General features: G+C 37.6%; 1 protein-coding gene and 1 long non-coding RNA gene across 4 annotated transcripts; one reads left to right on the forward strand and one right to left on the reverse strand.

Moving 5' to 3' along the window:
* Positions 1 to 4,820: 4,820 nt before the first annotated feature.
* LOC121742222 (P-loop NTPase domain-containing protein LPA1 homolog 1-like) lies at positions 4,821 to 10,460 on the forward strand. 3 transcript variants are annotated; one of them, XR_006038006.1, is made up of 8 exons: positions 4,821 to 5,094; positions 5,255 to 5,431; positions 7,129 to 7,463; positions 7,861 to 7,942; positions 8,319 to 8,732; positions 8,849 to 9,638; positions 9,725 to 9,832; positions 9,974 to 10,115. XR_006038006.1 is itself a non-coding variant. In XM_042135305.1 (8 exons), the coding sequence occupies exons 2-8, from the start codon at positions 5,264 to 5,266 to the stop codon at positions 10,259 to 10,261; spliced, it is 2,136 nt and encodes a 711-aa protein (XP_041991239.1). In that variant the 5' UTR covers positions 4,821 to 5,094; positions 5,255 to 5,263; the 3' UTR covers positions 10,262 to 10,460. The 3 variants fall into 3 exon arrangements, 2 of the variants coding, with proteins under 2 accessions (XP_041991239.1, XP_041991237.1); XM_042135305.1 differs by having other exon boundaries at positions 8,849 to 9,594; positions 9,730 to 9,832; positions 9,974 to 10,460; XM_042135303.1 differs by having other exon boundaries at positions 8,849 to 9,594; positions 9,974 to 10,211.
* Positions 10,461 to 18,350: 7,890 nt separating this feature from the next.
* On the reverse strand, positions 18,351 to 20,672 carry LOC121740745. The gene is made up of 2 exons (XR_006037665.1): positions 19,747 to 20,672; positions 18,351 to 18,717 (listed from the first exon to the last, which is right to left on the reverse strand). It is a non-coding gene; the product is annotated as an uncharacterized LOC121740745 (long non-coding RNA).
* Positions 20,673 to 21,913: the final 1,241 nt, after the last annotated feature.

Genomic DNA, 21,913 nt, shown 5'->3' on the forward strand with positions numbered 1-21,913 from the left:
TAATAGTTTCTTGCGACTACGAGTTGATATGGAAATAGATGTCCGGTTGAAAACATAAATTGGTTTAACGCATGCTAGTATTTTTCAACTTATTAAATTTGAACAGACAACACTAAACTACCCACATGTATATGCATTACACCCATCCCTCCCTATAAAATTCCTCTTTCACCCGCCCAAAATTTTAAAAAATGTATAAAAAATTAGATAAAAAGTTAGTAGAATACTAATTCTATAATTATATTAATTTTATAATAAAATATGAGTGTAATATTGCAGTGAAATAAAAATTTTTACTGCGGAAGTCCATTTATTCATTTGATATTACTAATATTTTATGTTTCCTCTAATAAATTCTTTAAGATTGATTTTGACCTACATTATTTTGATCAATCACTAGCATAAGTACGCATACTTGTTTAGATTTCTTTTATTAGAATACATTCTTTTTTCAGATAATAACCTAATATCATTGCATACTTTAAGAGTAATTTATAAGGTTTTCTTTTTTGCATATCAACCTAATTTTGTCTACACATTCAAGTAAGGCGTTCACTTATGCATATTAACCTAATATTGGTATACAATCATCTTTATTGGATAGGTTTTTGTCAACTCCAAAAACATACTCCATAAAAATTTAAATCAAGGGTTTTGGTTTGGCCAATCTAGCAAGAAGATTAGATAAAGAGCAGCAATGCATATATAGGTTAGTATTTTTAGGCAGCTTCATTGCCAAATGTTTGGTGACCCAAGCCAAAAAAATTAAATTTTCTAAATTTCATTAATTAATTTTCACGCGCATATATGAGTTTTGTAGAATATTCAGATGGAAAGCATCCGGTGCTGAAAGAGCATGTATTCTGTATTCGTTGTTTGACATTTTTAGAAGAACAAATGCAATTTTCCTATTTTTATACTATTATTTATTCAAATAACCAAACCAGCGGGAATAATTTTTCTGTGCACTGGACCCATTCATTATTTTGTTAATCTTGGGAGTAGCATTTTTTGGTTATGACAACTATATTTATTTTAATTTGTAGTATGGTATTTATCAATATACATACATATATGTATTCTTATTTGGTCAATTTAACATAATCTTTGCTTCAAATTAATTAGAGGATAAAACTATATAATGTGTATGGAATAAACTTAAGAATAAATTTTGTCAACAATTTTTTGAATAGTTCTTATTCTCATACCAACATCTAATTTGATAGATTTCCACTTCTCCATCAACCCGGAATCGGAAAACAAACAAAAGTTTTAGTTATATATATATAAACTAAAAAAGTTTCTTAATTATGGATGCAAAATAGATTTCGTAGCTGTTTTGTCCGAGCACAAAATCTAATCGAAAACATGTAGAATACATTTGATTCTGTGCTTTTTACTTCTTTCCCTACTTTACACTTTTTCTTTTCATACGAGCACACATTGAGCTAGAAATAGTAAGATACCTCTAAATTAAGCCAAAGCTAGAAAGATACCCCTAATTATTTTTATTTGTTTCACATTGTAAATTATATGAGTAGTAGTAGTAGTATGTATGTATGTATGAACTGACGATGCTCTTAATTCATTAAAATTCTAAATTCTGACTAGGTAGAGAAGAATTGTGCTTATATGTGTAAAGCATAATGTTTTGATGTATTTTGCGAAAAAGAAAAGAAAATAAGTAAATATTTTCAATATTTTTAATGGGGTCTTTTTTATAAATGGGTTATAAAGTAAGATTCACTTTTGGCTACAAATCGCCAATCCATTAGTGGTTTTTTATTTATAAAAATAGATGGCTCCCCCACCAGATCTTTCATTGTGCATGTATAAAATAATGTAAACAAATTATTTGGACCAATATTAGAATGGATTATACCCATTCGAACTTTTATTTTCAAATCTAAAAATACAAAAGTATTCTACTCTAATTAACAATAGTATGAAGGAGATGAATGATTATATTTATGATAACAAAATGATGAGCTTAGCTTAGAAGCAATCGATTTAATAAAACGCCCCATGCAAAAGTAAAATTAGGGCGAATTCAATAAATACTCCCTCCGTATCTTATCTTATTTGAACGTCCCACTTTAATAGGCTACAATTAAACTCGAAATTCAATATATTAAAGTGAAAATGGTCTCAAACACCAAGTGTCAATAAACAGGAATTCAAATTTTCCTATGGGGTTCTTGTATAGTTCTATATATATGGTTGAATATAGTATTAAAAAAATCAGGTTGTTACGAAACTACATCTCGAAGATATAGTTTTCTTTTGATGGAATTTCGACTTGTTCTAGTTAACGTAGTTGTGGGATGTATTTGGTGCGACAGGATTGTTGAGTTGAATAGTAGTACTACTATAATGCATGGATGAATTTATTTATTCTCGGAAAAAAGAGATAAATTAAAAATATTAGTATACAAAAGTGTAAGTCAAAATATAGTGGATTTATTAAAATGGAGCTACCTTAATCGGCGTGCCGTTGAGGCGTGGGTCATCTACAAAATGGTTGAAGATTGGACCACCACTTCTATTTTTTGTGCTTTTTAATTTTTTACGCGTTTGTTGAGCTCCCACGTGCACTTTATGCCCTCATTTACTTTTATATTACTAAACGTAATATTTCATTCTCTCTAATCCTAAAAAGTAGTACTACGAGATAAAGAAAATAAAAATAATTAAATTATTATTAGATAATGATTTCTATCTGTTTACAGAAAAAGTCTTTCTAAAATTTGAATATCAGTACTTTTTAGAGACGGATTAAATTAAAATTGTTTATATTTCTAAAGTCTTTCTAAAATTTGAATATCAATACTTTTTAGAGGCTGATTAAAATTAAAATTGTTTATATTTTTTTAGAAATAGAGGGAGTATTATAATTGAGGTTATGTACTTATCTTTGTTACTAAGGTTTAATATGTAAATTTTGTCAAGCATAAAACTCACAAACAACATATATACTCATTTTGCGGTAAAAACTTTTAATTCCAAAAGATAAATTTTCAACGGTCGGGATCTCGTCGATTGAATTTTTTCTTTGTTCACACGTACAATAAGTTACGTACTTACGTTGTATGAACGCCTCAAAAATTAATTATAATAAGTTACGTTGTATGAACGCCTCAAAAAATTAATTATATTGTATAATGATTGGTATTTCACGCATTCAATATATTCATGTTTTTATTTTTTTAGCTAATATGTTTTATTGTTTGTGTATGAAAAATAGCTCAACCATAGAAGTGATGGGCAGAGTCGACCACGATATTATAATTAAGTAGTGTTTGTAAAATAAAAATAACATAAAAAAACAGATAAAAAGAACAACAAAAACACTAACATAACAAAAACTCAACTGGTGTTCACATAGCAAACAATACAGACTCAGAAAATCGAGATATGATGGTAGCAAGCAACACTACATAAAATTAGCTGATTACCAGCGCATTTTACCAACAGATAAAAGTCTGTCACTATTATTGGCGGATTAGTAATGGAACATCCGTTGGAGATAATAATATCGGAATTAGTAGCAGATTTCATTATATTGTGGCAGCAACATAGCGTGTCATAATTAGTGGTGGCGGATTTAGTAACAGAAGTACCCACTACACTACTACTCCTATTAGCAAAAGACACATTCACTTTTATTAATTGTTTCTTTATTTTTAAAAAATCAAAATTATAAAATTAAATAATTTAGCAATAGATTCTTGTCTGCTAGTAGTTGAAAACAAAAAGAAAATAGTACTCCCTCCGTCCCCTAATAGGAGTCGTTGTTTGACCGGGCACGAGTTTTAAGAAATGAAGAGACAAGTTGGTTGAAAAAGTTAGTGGAATGTGAGACTCACTTTTTTATATTGGTTTTATAATAAAATGTGAGTGGAGTGAGTTAGTGGAATGTGGGGCCTACTACCATTTACGGTAAAAATGAAGAGTGACTCTTAATGGGGGACGACCAAAAATGTAAATTAGCGACTCTTATTCGGGGACGGAGGGAGTATAAAATACAACCTGACTAAATTTTGTGATTTTAGCTGCAGGTGATCGTTCAAACTAGACCTTGCTCTCACGTTTACCCGTTTGAGCTTGAGCAACACAACAAAAATTTCGACTAAAACATTGATGTTTTATAGAATGCCCTATTTTACAGGATTGATTCTAGAGTGTAAAGCTTCCGTATGAATGTTGGCCAAATAAATCTCAATATCAAATTCAATATTACTAGTTCAATTTAAAATATTGGCAACCGATTATTATATCTCTTTATGAGTACGTATTCTTGTTAACAATTTATTCCAAATAACAATACTTCTTTTAAGGGGAATCTTAACTTCATGCGTTACTTAAGGGCAAAGTCAAATCCATTGCGTGGTATAAGAGCGTCTTGCACTTTGGGGAAGTTTTTATATTTTAAAAATATACTGTATTTTCATCCAATCATAACATCACCATAACCGTAAGTATATTAGAAAAATATGCATGATCTATACTCCAACTTCTATATTTAAGATAACCCGATTTTGTCATAATCAATATAGAATTGCACCGATTTTGTCATAATCAATATGGAATTGCACCGATATTGTCATAATAATGATACGAATATAGTAATTTCTTTGATAAATAGTAAAATATTGAGCAAAGGGTGCACTTCAATTTCCAACGTGTGACCGTTATACCTTGAGCAGAACCAGTTTACAACTCCACCCCCATCTTTCCGAGAATTACGACTAATGCCACTACCGCTTAAATAGCACTTTCTAAATGGGCCCCTCATTTTGTCACAGCGTATAAAACTAAACCTCAATCTGTCTCTTCTACACTACGCGCCGGACTACATTCAGCGGAGCGGCAGACGAATTCGGTGGCGTCGTCTTTGCCGTGATGCGTGGCAGCTGCTGGCGGTGCAAATGTCTCGATTGCCTCGGGAACCATGCTATTGCTCTTCTTCTTCTTCTCCTCCTCCTCCTCTCTTGATCCTCTACCTTCCTATTTTCTCGTCAGATCGTTACGACATCGACTTATAGAACCCTAAACCGGACACCGGAATTTCTCCTCTCAATTCGTTCTGTGCAGGTCTGTATTCGATTCCTCGCTGACCTACATTGGCGATCGTGACTGCTTGTTTATTCTGTTTTGTGGTTTTGATTGTGATGGTTGATTCGATTTTTTGTTTGATTCGTTTTTTTGGCTTGCTGATTTGTAGCTTTAATTTATTGTGCATGTCAATTTGAAGGTTTCGAAAATGGTGGCGGCGGAGGGAGTGGCCAAGCTTCTGTACATAGTGGTACTGGAGGATGACGCGGGAACGGCGGAGGGAGAGAAGAGTGGTCCGCCGTCATTCCGCTACACGCGTTCGGTTCTCCAAACCACTTTGCAGCTGATGGGTTGTAAGGCTCGTCATGCCTTTAAGGTATTGCCATAAATAATTTTTATGTTTGGAATGCTTTTAATTTTCGATTTTTCTCATAATTGAGGGAAATTGTCGTTTTGCTTACATGCATTCCCGTCAAGATTCAGACTACTTTAGTTTGTTGTGATTTGGAATATTAAACTTTAAACCGAGCAATTGCCCCATTTCCGATTTTATTCTTTCGATGTCCTTGATCTGCTATGCCTTGCTAGTCCTTTAGGGAAGACATCAGCTCTTGCCTCTTGAGGCGGCTGCTGGTCTTTGGTTTTAGTGTGTGGTGGGGGAGGTTATTCCGAATTTTTTACTCCCTCGTTGCCTAGGCCTCCGCAAAGCGCATGAAACTACTTTTTTGGCCTCTTTGTAATTTACTTTGATAATACTCTATATTTATGAGAAAACTATGTACGGACACCAGTGTAGTTAGGGTCGAGGGTCGCACCGGATCGATGATGTGAAAATTCGGGTCGCGGCCGACTGGGTCGAGAGACCCACTATTCTAGGCTAATTTTTTTGCCTTTTAATATTAAATCAAATAAATATATTACTCTAATGTTTACAATATATCAAATAAAGTTTCAATACATATAGCCTATAGGTAGATAAAGTGGTACAAGCTGCTTGTAGAGGCCGAATTAGAATTAAAATCTGCACACAAAATTCAAAAAGAAGATGAAAGTTAGAACAATACCTTGATTAAACAAAGGAAGGAATAGATGAAGGGTGGCTCTGTATATTTGTTTAGGAATGAAGAGGATGAATTTAGGGTTTGAAAAGCTTGATGTGGTTCATGCATATATATAGATAATTGAGATTGAGAAACAAAGGAGAATGTAGAAAAAACGTGTGCTGAGATTTTTGAAAATCAGAATAAAAGTGTGAGAGATCTGAGGAACAGAGGAGAAAAAACGTGTGCTGAGATTAGAGAAAATCAGAACAAAAGTGTGAAAGATTTGAGAAAATCAGCAGACTTTTAGGTAAGTTTTACTTTTATACTTATGTTTATTTTAGTAAAAACAAATCAGCATTACAAAGGAAGAGATTCAGAGAATAAAGGTTTAGGAATTACCTGAATCTCGACCCGGGCGACCCCGTACCTCGATCAACCCACCCATGTTGGGGCGGTGACGGTCTCGACCCGGGCGACCCGAGCGACCCGAGCGCCATTTTGACAACACTGATGGACACTATCTTAACTCAGGACACACTCTCCACATATCAAATTACCTAATAATACTATTAAAACCAGTCTCTCATCAATGTTGCACTCTTGGTAGACGAGGGAGTATTTGACTTGGGATTCATTATTTTTTGTATTTCGTAATATATACGATCTACTGAAAAGACATTTATGAAAACAATGAAATAGGTGACTGTATTGACTATTGAGTGTATGTATTCCCATGCTGATCTGTAATTATGTTTGATCTTTGACCCTTTTCAACTGAATTGATAATATTTATAGAACTAGAGGAGCTGTGTAGTTTTTCCTCAATTGATTTGATCTGTGCTTGACAAGTTAAAATGCATATATGTGCTGAATTTCTGCTACATGTATGCGACCTTGTGCATTGCTAATTAAATGTATCTTCTGGTCACCATGCCATGTTCGTTGGTGGTACATTTTAGCTATATAGCTAATGGAATGCATCATGTTCTCTGCAACATTACTCATAATACTGAATTTCCTGTTTGTTAAGATTAGCCAAAGGGTACTTGAAATGCTCAGAAGTGAGACATTTGTGGACAAATTGGCTCCTGAATGTATAGAAGTGTCACCAGCACGGGGTGTCAAAGTACATCCTCATGGTGATTCTGAATTTTGTGTCCATGCATGCTCGGACAAAGGAGATGATCATACAATGATACCGGAGGAAGATAAAAGCAAAAGCAACAACAAGCCATTCGAGTTATACAAAAGACGCACAACAATTGTTGTCAGAAGGAAAGTATTTCTGGATGTTGTTTGTGAAGCTCTAACAGAATACAAGTATATGGGGCCAAACCAGAGGGCTGATCTAGTTTTAGCTTGCAGGTAATGTATTTGATGTTTGACTAAAGCCATTTCTCCATGAGCAAAAATGAAATCCAAACAAGAGGACTGATGGTTAATGATGATGCATCTTTCTTGTTCTACAGTTGTATGTTAAATTGCTCTTTTTCCATTCATTTTGTCCTATGTTGATATAACATCTTGTATTGCATCTTCAAATAATGGTTGATGGGGGTTCCTTGTGGTAGAACGAACTATCATTTGGGAATTGAGAGTAACAATATCGAATGTAGAGTCCCTTAAATCTAATTTCTCCGAAGTAGTAAAGTTTCCTTCGTTGAAATAAATTGTGTGCGTGTCTTTTTTCATTTTGGTCTCAAGGACATTTTTTGAATGAATCTTATTTCATTTTATTCTTATAATGTCTTTCCCCTTTCAGAATCAGAGAGAGAAAGGAATCTGTGACTGTATTACTCTGTGGCACAAGCGGCTGCGGAAAATCTACATTATCTGCCTTGCTGGTTGGTTTTCCATTCCAGTTTCCTATGCGTGTATTTACTTTCTATAATCCATAGTAGTCTATTCATGATTTCGTTTTCATGATGGTGCCTGGATAGTTTGCTTTGTCTCCATGTGGCTCAGTCTATTGTTTGTACAGATATTTGCTTATTATACCAACTTGAGTTCCCAAATTTCATGTTGAAATAGATATTTGATGATGGTTACTTTGTAAAGAAAACTCTTACTACTGTTTTGACTAGCACTTACGTATCTTGGTTGATTTAATCTTTATTGTGCTGCCTAAATTTTATTCCTCCGAATGATACCTTGGTATATTGTCTTCGAGTTATACTCAGAGAGTGGTTGGTCCTAATTTTTTTCACATTATCACTGTAGGGAAGCAGGCTGGGTATCACAACTGTTTTATCTACGGACTCAATTCGGCATATGATGAGAAGTTTTGTTGATGAAGAACAAAACCCTTTGCTCTGGACTTCAACTTACCTTGCTGGTGAATATTTAGATCCAGTTGCAGTTGCAGAGGCTAAGGCCAAAAAGAAAGCAAAAAAGACAGCTGGTATTTCTACTGCCTCACTGATAAAGGATGAAGTTCCCAGTAATTCTTCAACTGGAAAATCTGATGGAAGTACAACCACTTGCGATTTGATTAGTCCAAAGCGGATGGCAATCGAAGGTTTCAAAGCACAAAGTGAGATGGTTATTGATAGCCTTGACCGGTTGATAACTGCTTGGGAAGAAAGAAAAGAATCTGTTGTGGTTGAAGGGGTTCACCTGAGTCTCAATTTTGTGGTAATTATTCATATTGCTGGATGTTGATTTTATGTTTTTTTGTTAAACTGCAATTTGCCTTTGACCTCGAGAATACTGGTTTGATTACAGTGGATGATAATTTAATTGTCATGCAGATGGGGCTCATGAAGAAACATCCTTCTGTTATACCATTCATGATTTACATTGCAAATGAAGAGAAGCACTTGGAAAGGTTTGCTGTCCGTGCTAAATACATGACTTTAGACCCTGCTAGAAACAAGTATGTTAAATATATCCGGAACATAAGAACAATCCAGGAATACCTCTGCAACCGAGCAGATAAGCACTTGGTCCCAAAGATAAACAACACTAATGTTGATAAAAGTGTGGCATCCATTCACGCAACGGTCTTCAGCTGCTTGAGAAGGCGTGAGGCAGGTGAGCATCTTTACGATCCGATCACAAACAAAGTTGTCGTTATCGACGAGGAGTACAGAAATCAGTGTGCTGCCAATTCATTGAGCTCCAAGGGAATGTTTCAGTTGATCCAGAGGCAAGGTTCCACACGACAGTTGATGGCACTTCTGAATGATGATGGCTCTGTGGCCAAGGCATGGCCAGTTGACATCCCAGTTAATAATGGCATGAAGATTGCAAGCTATCCTGCATGGAATGGAATCGGAACGCCTATGTATGGACCCTTGCAGATTGGTAAATCAGAGCCTGTCAACCTTCAGTTTGGTCACTTTGGTATTAGTGCTTGGCCTGGTGATACTGGGGGCACAAGCCATGCCAGCAGTGTGGATGAGTCCAAGGGTGAGCTCACCGACACTGGTAGCAGATACTTGTCGTCTTGCTGCAGCTCACCAAGAAATTCTGATGGCCCTGCATTGCCAAAGAGGTACTTGTCGTCTTGCTGCAGATACTTGTCGTCTTGCCAAAGAGGTACTTCAGCCTCAGCTTTTGGTTTATATTGGCTAATACTAGACTGCATTTTTCGTTTTTGTGACTGTCCTTTGTTTCTTGTGCAGCTCATGGAAGAACTCTCCGTGCATGGTAGTGATGAAGAGGTCGATGAGCCACCTGAAGTTGACAGTGATGAGGATCTTAGTGATGGAGAGAAGCAACCCCACGAAGAGGTAAAGATGTGTTATTTGTTTTGATTAGTCAGTTGTAAGAATATGCCTATTTCTGTCAAAGAATCGCACGCGCTAATAACTTGGTTATCTGTGCTATCTAGACTACCTGTAACTTGACTGTATCTGATGTACCTATTCCAGTTGGAAGGCTCTGTGGACGAAGGATCCACCAAGTCAGATGAGGAGTATGACGACCTTGCGATGCAAGAAAATGGCTATATGTCCGATGATGATGAAGAGCTGAACAATAAAATGAAGTCCAATGATATTTCGAAAGAGGAAACACATGAAACACAAAAGACGGACGTTTTTGAGAGAGCCAAAAGTGAGCCTTTGTCGGATTCAGTGATGCGTGCTTTGCTGCCTTTTAGAGAGAGAAAAGCTGCTAGCGTGAGATTAAGAAAGCGTGCTCAGAGCATAAATCGTTGATAGTTGGTGTCTTTCAGTTCTTTGTTAATCTTCCAGACTCTTCAGAAACTACTACTAATGTTGGCATCTGTTTTTTTTTTTAATATTCTTTTACTAGTCTGTTTCTTCTGCTATCTTACAACTGACTTGAATTTTCGATGCAATTGAGATTTGAGAAGACACACATAGTGTAATCTCTTCTTCAATATAAATTGGAGTATATCTGTGAAGAAATTCAGAGGTTGATGTATATAATCCCTCTATTTTGATGGTTTTAGATCATGTAATTGAAGATTCTAAAACGCTTGCTTTTTCACCATTGAAAAAGTTTGACAACAACTATGAACTTTATGTGTATAGAGAAATTTATGAAAAAAAAATCTGTAATAACGACTTTATCATGCTGATTATCCCTAATATTAAAATGAATTAACATCAGTACTTAATAGTATAAAAAATACTCCCTATATGTGGAAAAACTAAAGTATTAGCGGAATAATTACAGAATGAATATCAACCCTTGATGTTAAGAAATTGACAATTAAGCACAGTGTGTTATTATTGTCGTAACAATTTTTACAAGCCTGACAGCAACGTCAGGTTCAATAGACTGAAACTGAATTTGAGAGACAGTCCACTTTTTTATTTAGTGTTCCAGTTGAAATTACTAAATGCACTTTGATTTTACAACAATTTTAGACTAACACACACTTAGCCGGAATGTCTTGTGCCTTTCAAACATACCAAGGTTTTTGATTGATTATATAAAGCCAATAACAAGTCGGAGTTTTTATGCTCTTGGGGTGATAAAATTGAATGAGTTCTTGGAGCACTATAATTCGACGAGTTTTTCGTCTTATAATCCAATTTCAAACATCAGAATAATAGTAGTAAGTTCAAATATATAATCAGTATATCAATAAAATAAAAGAACAATGGGTTTGGAGTTAGAAGTCAAATTATGATAGGTATCAACAAGGCCCACCGTCAACAATCAACGAATTTACCCATCATCATCACATGGTCTGATTTTTAATAAACTCATGGCTAACAACTTTTGTTAAGTTGGACTGATGACTAAGATCTCCACGGACACACAATTAAAATAATACTATTAATAAAACAATAAAAGCCCATAATTGTTGAGCAACTGGACCTACTGAAAATTCTCTGAGGTGACCGACCAGTTCAAATAAAAAAAAAAGATACAAAAATATTGTGTGGAATCAACCAATGATTCTATTATGTCAGCTATATATATATATATATGCTTTAGTACTATCTATATATAGCAATCACCACAGTCCACAGTGATTCAATTATGTTATACAGATATTGCTGTGTGTAGGAGCATCTCCAATGGCGGACGTCCGGTCGGACATCCGCGAAGGGAGACCGGGACGTCCGCCATTGTGGCGTGGAAGGTAGGATACGGACGTCCCGTAAGGACGTCGGATGTCCTCGGACGTCCGGTATTAAATTTTTTTTTAAAACTCTATATATACGGCTCGTTGCCCGTCATTTCATTCACACCACTTGTATTAACAAGTTTCTCTCTTCTTTTACTACAAATTTCATTTCTACTTAATGGAGAACGACAGAACCTTCCCCGGCACGAGCGAGTCGCTGACTCCGACGTTTCCCGCCGAACTGGAGGGAAACCCTAGCGGAAATGCGCCAATGGTTCCGGCAATGTCGGGGATGGGTGGAATGGGTGGTATGGGTGGGATGGGTGGTATGATGTCCCCTTACTTCAGTATGTACAATTAGATGGGTGGGATGGGTGGTATGATGCCCAGTGCAGCGGTGATGGGGGGCATGACCCCAAATATGATGGGGATGGGGATGGGGGCATGACCCCAAATATGATGGGGATGGGTGGGATGATGTCGGGGATGATGCAGACCATGCCTGGTGGAGGGGGTGGCAGGGGCCATGAACCACTAGCGGATGATGTCTATCGCCCGATTATCGATATGATGTCTACTGATACCCCCTCCAGTTTTGTTCCGGAGACTCAGTTCACCGGGGTGGAAACTTTCTCTTTTGAGGAGTTGGGGCTATCTCCAATCAGGGAGACTCCCGATGATGTGGGGAAGCGGCAAGGGCCGTGGCAGGGGCAAGGGCAAGGGGAAAGCCATGGGCTCTTCCTCGCGAACGGTGGCTAAGGAGAAGGATGATGAGGAGACGGGAAAGCGGACGGTCTGGAGCGTGTGGGAAAACGTCGCGCTTTCGAAGGCTTGGGTTTCAATAGTCGAGGATCCCTATGTGGGTGCTAACCAGCATATTGACAGACTGTGGCATCGCGTCGCTGAAGCCTACCTCACACACAAACCGGCTGGGGCGAAGAGTCGCGTTCCCGAACAATGCCGGAAACAGTGGGAGCGGTTGAGGCCTAAGCTTAGTCGATTTGCCGGCCTCTACCAAAACAATCTCCGCCAGGCAACCAGCGGTATGTCCGAGGAGGATGTGAAGAACCGTGCCCTGGCGCAGTACCCCGACAGATCTTTGAAGTTCAAAGATTTCGACGAGTGGGAGTCCTATCTCGTGGTGAAGGATTCCCAAAAGTTTTGTGGGGGTGTTGAATCAGGCTGGCAGAAGCGGACGAAGATCAACGCTTCCGGTTAATACAGCAGCAGTGCTGGTTCGCACGAGCTCCTAGAAGCCGAGGAAGTGTCCCCGCTACCTCAATCAGACTCCCGCCTGCGTCGTCGCCCGATTAGGCAAAAGGCTGCGCAGCGGAAGGCTAGGGGAAGCAGCAGCGGGTCGTTCGAGGTCCAATCGGAGGCCCCTGCTCCCCCAGAAGAGTACGACCGTCTCGCCCGCGCGCAGATAACGACTAGCTTGGTCCGGACCATGCATAGGTGGTGGCACGACAGATCCTGTGTACAAAAGGATGTTGAAGGATGTCATCAATGGATGTCGGCGCGATTTGGGCATGCCACCCATTGGAGATGATGGCGCCGAGATTAGCGGCGGGGACGACGGGGGCGGCACAGATGACGAGGAGTGAGCCGAGTCAAAAATTTTATTATGTAATTTTTTCTTTTTTTATGTAATTTTTTTTAATGAAGCATTTGCAATTTTTCCGTATTCCGTGTCAAAATTATAATTCCGTTACGTATATTTGTGAATTTGTGATTTTTTTTATTGCGGGAAGTCCTAGTGGGAAGGGCGATGGGAAGGGCGGATTGTGAAGAGGATGTCCTAGTGACGTGGCAGTGGGATGAGAAGTCCTAGTAACGTGGCAGGAGGTGTTTTTGGGAAGTCCTAGTGTATGTCCTAGTGGGACATTCGCCCACTGGAGATGCTCTAATTTTATACAGACAAATTTAGATGCTAGTACTACTTCATAGATTAAGGATGTTACCATACCCCTAGCCTCCTATTTTGATTGTTTTAATTCTCGATTATTTTAAGGAATGGAAACAAATGCATTTGAATGAGAAAAAAAAACGATGGGTAGAGATGATTAAATTTCTCGGACTTGTTGATTGAAAAGTGCAGGGATGATCGTTTTCAATATATTGATGATGAACAAAAATGGTCCTCAAAAGTTGCAGCTAATGTCAGTCCACAAACACAACACATGCAGCTGTTCATGGACCACCAAAATATGTAATACAGTAATTCCCATTTTTTTCTTTTACCTATTTCTAAAATCTCAACAAACTTACCAACACTACATTTATATCATTACTTTCTAAGATATTATGTCTAATTAATTAGTAGTACACCATTTTCAATGATATTTAGAACGCGTCCCGCGCGCGGCTCGCGTTCCGTCCCGGAGGGACGGTTCCGCCGCGGGACGCGTTGCAACGTTCGTCCCGTCCCGTCCCGTAGCCCGTCCCCAGCCCGTCCCGTAGCCCGTATCCGCGAGACAAGGGACGCGCCGGCCCGTCACGCGCCCGGGCGACGTGTTGCGCCCCCGATGCATGCGTGACGCCCACTCGCTGGCCCGAGAGTGGGCTGATGTGTAATTTTCGAGCTTTTATATTAATGGATTTAGAACACACAAGTTTAATAAAATAGCTCTAATATTACAATCTATCTGCAAGAGTACAGAGTCGATAGTAGTACTTCGAGTGTCGAACCACAGGGAGGCGTAGGTTATTTAACGAGAATTGACAAGATTAATAAACTAAATTTACAAACTAAAGTGCGAAAATGGAGAAACTCAAGAGATAGAGAACGTTGCTCCTAATATGCTCCAGATGTGAATTAACTTAACGGACCAATTAACCTATGGATTAAAGATTAATCTAATGAAAGTTGTAATAATCTCGTTCATTCTACTCACACTGAACATGTTCATAGATGCTTGAATTTAACCTTGCTGAACACTAAGATCAAATTCGTACTCATCAGATTATCACTCCTATAGACACATAGTAAGCTCTAATCCAACTTCTAAGTTCCAACGTACATGATTCATTTACAAAATCAATTAAACATTCCTACAGACGCATAGTAAATATCCAACAATTATTGTAACGACATGTAAATCAACTTATCCAAGATTCATATGCTGAACACGAAACAAATCTCAAACTCTTTATCTACGTTTCCACCTTTTAACCAAGTTAAAGAGACATTGGCTAAAAGACAAGATTGAATCATAAATCAGGCCGGAATTATAATTCAACGTAAAAAGTACCGTAGAAAAGATCATAGAATATTATTAATCCATAGAATCCTAAAGTAATTCACATCTTTCACAAATTAGGAGCAACGTGAGAATTTAGTTACACATCAACAACCAATAAACAAGAAGAACTCATGAAATTGATGTGTAGATGGTAGCAAATCTCCTCCGGGATGATGAAGATTGGATCTCCCTTCCTTCCTCTGCAATTTTCCTCCCAGCCGTCCCTTTTCTCCCTCTATTTAAAAAACCGTCCGAACCTTGGGAAAAGAAACTGCAGTATAAACTGCCAATTTGCAGTTCGCTCATCTGCCCTGCCGGGTGAATTATTGGTCATGAAATTAACCCGGCCGGGTGGCCATTTTTGAGACCTTGCTGGAATTTTCGTGCCTCGTGAAAATCACCCGGCTGGGTGGCCATTTTTGAGACCTTGCTGGAATTTTCGTGCCTCACGAAAATCACCCGGCCGGGTGAATTATTGGGCATGAAATTAACCCGGCCGGGTGGCCAATTTTTAGAGCTCTCTGCCAGCTTTTTAACTATCCGAGCTTCATTCCTTGTTTTACCATTCATTCATCTTCCTACACCACAAAACATACTTTTGCAAGCATCAAACTATATAATCATGTAAAGTTAGGGGAATAACAATGTACACTTTGATTCACATCATGGGCGTCGTCACGGATGACGCAATAATTCATTTTTTTAATTCAAATTTTAATAAAAAAATTAATTTTCAAACCGTAATATTACCGTTAATTTTTTATTTTCCTTTTTTTAAATTTTTTTTACTGTATAAATAATCCTATTTCATACTCATTTCAAACATAAACACACATCTATTCCTCTCAAATCATCTCTATCACTCCAATTTCCATCTTAAATCAACTCAAACAAATGGATCCTTCTGAGCAAATGCGTCAATTAATGGAACAATCACTTAAAGAAGATCGACGACGAGAGGCGGAGGAAGCCGCGCCACCCCCACGACACTCCCGGAAGTACATCAATCGGAACCGGGAGGAAGCCGCCGCACGGTTAGTACGTGACTACTTCTGCGATAACCCGATTTGGGGAGATACCTACTTCCGTCGCCGTTTCCGCATGAGTAAACCGCTATTTCTCCACATGGGGAATACTTTGGCGGTCCGGGAAGAGTTCTTCCGAGAAGGGTTCGACGCGGTTGGCCGTCCCAGCCACACGACGCTGCAGAAATGTACTGCAGCCATCCGTCAGCTTGCGACTGGACAAACGGCCGACATATTCGACGAATACCTCCACATCGGAGACACCACTGGGCGCATGTGCTTGCTTAACTTCTGCAGAGGCGCCCGGGCAGCCTTCAGTGACGAATTTCTCCGGAGGCCAAGCACGGACGATTGTCAGTTCCTCCTCAACCTGCACGAACAAGTGCACGGATTCCCCGGGATGCTTGGCAGTGTCGATCGCATGCACTGGCAATGGAAGAATTGCCCGGTGGCTTGGAGGGGGTCCTACACGAGCGGCCACAAAGGCACCCACCCAACCGTTGTACTCGAGGCCGTGCCGACTACCGGCTTTGGATCTGGCACGCGTACTTCGGGGCCCTGGCTCGAACAACGACGTAAACGTGCTCCACCAGTCCGACCTCTTTACCAAAGTTTTGGATGGTAAAGCGCCGGCCATCAACTTCGTCGCCAACAACCGGCTGTATAAAATGAGATACTATCTCGCCGACGGCATCTACCCGAAGTGGCCGACCTTCGTGAAGACGTGCAGCAGGCCTGCGAACCCAAAGCAGGCTCTTTTTGCACAGAAGCAGGAGGCTACGCGCAAGGATGTGGAGAGGGCGTTCGGGGTTCTCCAAGCGCGCTTCAACATCATCAAAGCCACGGCTCGTTCGTGGTTCATGGAGAGCATGGTCGACATCATGTATACGTGCATAATCTTGCACAACATGATTGTCCGAGACGAAGGACCCGGTGCGGGAAATTGGTTCGACCCCGAATCCCCCAGAAGCTCAACCGCAAGTAGTCCGCCGCTAAGTGGAGCGCATCCGTCTATACAAGAACGGTTGGCTATTCAGGCAAGGACACGCGACTCTAGCACCCACACCCAACTCCAAGAGGATCTAATTGAGCACATTTGGGAAAACTTTGGCGGAGAAGATTAAATTATGTCATTTTTATTTTTTTTGGAATTTTAATTATGTCTTTTTTTCCTTTTTTTTAAGTTTAAGTTGTAATGTTGTTTTAATTTTAATGAATTGTGTTTGTTTAATTTGAATTGGGTTGAAAAAAAAATGAAATTGTATGAATAGTAATTAAGGGACGGAATAAGGGACGGTTAAGGGACGGAGCGTTGCAGGTTCCGTCCCTTAGTTAAGGGATGGAGGAAAAAAGGACAGTGGGGCCCTCAAATAGTGGTCAAATAGTAGTTAAGAGACGGTATAGAGACAGCGTAGTGGATGGTCTTAGTCTCGCATTGGTGCCCAATCACCTGTCAATCAAGCTCCGCTATCATTGTTTCAAAGAAACAAATTTAATACATGCTAAGCGGCGTGCTTGCAAAAGCACGCGGAAGGGTGAGCCAAATCATGGCTCACCCGAATTCTATATGTTTTAATTATTTTCTAATTTATTAATTAAAAATATATAAATAGGTAAAAAAACTAGAGTGGATTGTATTAATATCCACTCCACACATTCATCCACACTTCATTTCTCATTTATTCTTCCGTTTTTTCCTTCAAATTTCTCTTCCAATGGATTTAAGTGAATACATACAACACCTCGAAACTTGTCTTTAAACTCTTGCAGTCTACCCATAGAAGCTCAACACTCAATTCACCAGTTTGAGCACAACTACTCTTCGAAAATTGGTTCGTTGCAACTCCGCAAAGGCATCGATAGTCTCCCAAAAACGTAAGCTTGCATGACATATTCAACGGAGAATACCAAAAGGATTTTTGAGTGTTACGTGAAAACTCGGTTGTTAAATTTTGAGAAGGTAACAACGATCTGCGGAAAGATTGTTGATCGCTACAACGAGGTAGGGGCAGAAGACACTATTATTGAGGCACCGGCCATATGATCTTTAGTCCGCATTGAGGAGCAAGTCAAGCAAGACATTAATACTCCCAGAGACACTAAACATCTTCCAAAATAAATAAGGAAACCCTTTACATGCTAAAAACTGTGGCTTGGTTGAAGGTGCGACACCACTGGTTTATTGCTATACTCTCCGCCCAATTACCCGTTAATTTTTTGTCATATTTAATCAGAATGGTAAGCATACATAAGAACATATCTTAAAATATTTGTGAAGTAGATCATTTTTTCTAGGTACAAATATCTTAAGAAAAACAGTACTCCATAAAGTATATTGGCTAATGGCTGACCATGAGAGAAGAGAATGTAAAAGGGAATAAGATACCTAATTACACAATTAAAAGTCATTATTTCTTAAATGAAACGAGATAACTCGAAAGAAAATGAGACATAGTATCAAATAAGAATAAGACGGAGGGAGTAATGTACCTATACATACAAATATACGTTAGGAATTACTACTAGGATATTAACGAACAACAACTACAAACTCTCTTCTTGCATATGTTGAGAGATTGAAAGAGGATGTGCTGATTAATTAGGGTTAGTATTCAAATATACTATATGTTGAACTTTGTTAATTCAATCAATCAATTGGAGTAAACTTGTATACTAATTGAGAGGATCTCTACCTCGTCGAGAGAAGGAAACTAAAATTTTCCAAATAATAAGAGTAAGACATATAAGTTGCGATCATACATTCTTCCTTCTCCTATAACTAGCTTCAATCATCTGATTATCTGTAACCACAAAAGAAGAATTCAGCACAAATAATTAACCATATTCACTCAGATATTTATGCTAGCTGTCTCCTTCAACTTAGATTCATCTGATATTGTGAATAAAATAGCTACTTCACTATAACAAATTGAAATCTTTTTGCTTATATCAAAACAAATTTGTAAACCATCATTTTCAATATCTTTTCACCAAGAGGCTTTTTCATTATAGAAGGACAACTGCGACATACTTGAAGTATCTTCGTCATTCTAAATATTTTAAGATCAATCAAGCAAATTTAATTAGTACGCAAACTACACTGCTAAAATCTAGCTTGTTCAGCTCCTCCTACACTGTAATTTTATGCAAAGGCCAAAATATAGAGAATTTACAAATATTTTGACAGTGGAAATTAATTGCATTGAATTGCCAAGCCTTTTCATCTGGTTGTGACTATTTGTCTTCCATATTGAATTGTAAAAAAGAGTATGAAATGCCTTAAACCCTCAATTACTTGCTGGTTCACAAAGCATTGTGATCAGTAGATTTGGCCTCCGCCTCCTAAAAATAATAAAAATGGGACGACCCATTTATAGAATGAAATAGGAAGTCGGGCTTGACTCTCTATCCTAACAAGTCTACTTCAGGCTATTAATTAACTACCAACCAGGTAGAATAGGGCCAAATTAAGGGGAAAAATGAATGGAGAAAAGTGGAAATCTCACCAACAAGTGTAAAAAAGGATCTTGATTCCAATAACAGAGTTAGCTAGGTCTAACTGAGCCATGATCTTGTAATAAATGATGATCAACTAGCTAGAGGAATTGTACATTTCTAATCTTGAAGCAAGTTGCAAAATGCAGATCATGTGTAGGTCCACCTCACAACTGCATATAGCTCCTTTCCACTTCGTACAATAATATCATTTTTTTTAACACTACCATTTTTAAAGTTCCCAAATTTTGCAGTTACCATCTAACACTACTTAATTAATTTGGAGCCAAGATTGGTAAATGTACTATTAACAATTGATAACCAGATTTTCTCACCTCTAATAATTTCAACTTGTTGCGCAAAGACCGGGTCTTTGGATTGATGTCATACCAGAATAGTATAATTGTGCTGAAATAGAGAAAATTAGATTAAATTAGAGCACAAGTTGGAGGAAAAACTTAAATATAGTAGTGTAGAAAAGGAGTTGCATCAAATTAAAGTTTATTCTGGGTGGAGCAGAAGAACAATCACAAATCTATGCAGTTTGAAGCAACGCTTCATCATCTGCAGAGTGAAGTTCAATCACCAGTCAATCATGTCGAGAGAGAGAGAGAGTAGGGAGAATAGTAAAAAAAAAAAAGCAATTGGAAATTGGGGAAGCTTGTGAACCGAGCATTTGTAGTCGTTTATTGCCGATGCAGCATCATCAAGATTCTCACCTTCCAAAGCAGATTAGCATAGTTTGATAGATGACTGCTTTTGCATGTGAATCTTGATGATGCCACATCAGAAAACAACAACTCTTCTGTATTTCAGATCCCTGATGGAGTACTATTTCAAAGAGATATTCAATCCTGAAATATATACATATATATAGGCGCTTTAATTTGGCTCAAATCCACACACAAAAAAAACAGTTACTGTAAACCAGAATCTCCAATTTTCATTTCAAAACCCCCCAAAAATCAAGAAACTCGGTTTATGCCACCAAGATTGGAAAAATACAAGATGATTAGTTAATTGGAAAAATACGAGTGATTGATATTCTGATGCTGACTTTGAATAAAAAAAATATGCATCTTTGAAAGAGAGGGAATACACTAACTATAGGTAATCAAGCAAATGGTGTTTGCTTCATAAAAAATGTATTTTTGTTAATCAAAAAATAGTAAGAGGATGCTGCAGCATCTCTGAGATGTGAGGTATATCACAATTCACAAGCATAGCCCTAGTGTTGTGAGTTTAAGAAGAGAAGAAAATGGAGGTGGGCTAAGTTAGGGAACTTATACCATCATGTATATATAGGTCTATATAAAATTCCACCAATCACATTCTTTTAAATTACTTGTATTTTGTGCAAATAATTGTGTACACAATACTCCATATTTTAACTTTAAACCCCCAAAAATTAGATTACTAAAATTTGAAATTTAACACATCAGCCCCACCAATTCTCTCAAATACCTTCAAATTTAATCACTTCTGTCTTCTGTACTGATTAGCTTTTAACTAATATTACTATTGTCAATAGTTGCACCATATATAATTATCAAAGGCCTTCCTTTTTATAAATTTTAACACAAGATATTGAAACCACAGATTATATAACTACGTTTTTGGGAGGAATTGATTAATTTTATTAGTTTGCCCTTTCCGCATGAAGCCCATCCCAACACTTCATATACTAAAAGTAATTGAACTATTTATTAAATCCATATACTCTATATTTCACAATATACTTTATTACTATAAATTTCTACAAACCCTAGTTCTGTTTACAGAGTGCAAACCCTTACATTAAGTTTATAACTTGGTCGCCATTTATCATTAAATATTTTATTTTCAGTTTGAATTCCTTTGAAAATCTACAATTTAGTTAGAGCAAAACGTAAGTTTTTCCCAACCTTCGAGCAATTTTCATCAATGCATTATTGATACCCAATATTTTAGATGTCAATAATTATGTGTCGCGATACTATCATTGACACCTAAACACTCATCTAACACGATTTAAGTTATGCGAAAAACATGTTAATATTCATTGTTTGATTCTTTCCACGTGGGTCCAAAATAACAACGTGCCACAAGATTTTATTAGCCTTTTAGGCATCGAAAATAATCTTCAGACACAATTAATGTGAAGATACTGAAAGGCTGACTTAGTTATCAATTTATAATACTATCTCATACATCTGTATTTCTCTCTATATCTTACATTATATTCACTTTCCCAAATTTAATGATCTTAAAACTTTTATTTTACCAATATATTTTTATGATGCCTCCATCGCATTAAAAATAAAATACAGTTCTTTTTAATCTAAAATATATTTCTGGATATGCCCTGATAGAGATTATACACATAATGAGTGTGTTCGATTTGCAAGATTATATCTCGTGATTAAATTTGTATTAAGTTTGGTTTATGAGATTAAATCACATGAATTAATATTAGATGGATAATCACGTAATAATTAGTCGTAGTCAACCATCTCCTACCAA

The sequence above is a fragment of the Salvia splendens genome, chromosome 7 (assembly GCF_004379255.2).
Source record: "Salvia splendens isolate huo1 chromosome 7, SspV2, whole genome shotgun sequence".
Taxonomy (NCBI): Eukaryota; Viridiplantae; Streptophyta; class Magnoliopsida; order Lamiales; family Lamiaceae; genus Salvia; species Salvia splendens.

Excerpts from the sequence above, each read along its gene's own strand:
- LOC121742222 (XM_042135305.1), top strand. The coding sequence starts at position 5,264 with ATGGTGGCGGCGGAGGGAGTGGCCAAGCTTCTGTACATAGTGGTACTG. Across the intron at positions 7,943-8,318 it reads CTACATTATCTGCCTTGCTG|GGAAGCAGGCTGGGTATCAC; the intron begins GTTGGTTTTCCA and ends TTATCACTGTAG. Across the intron at positions 9,595-9,729 it reads GGCCCTGCATTGCCAAAGAG|GGAAGAACTCTCCGTGCATG; the intron begins GTACTTGTCGTC and ends TGTGCAGCTCAT.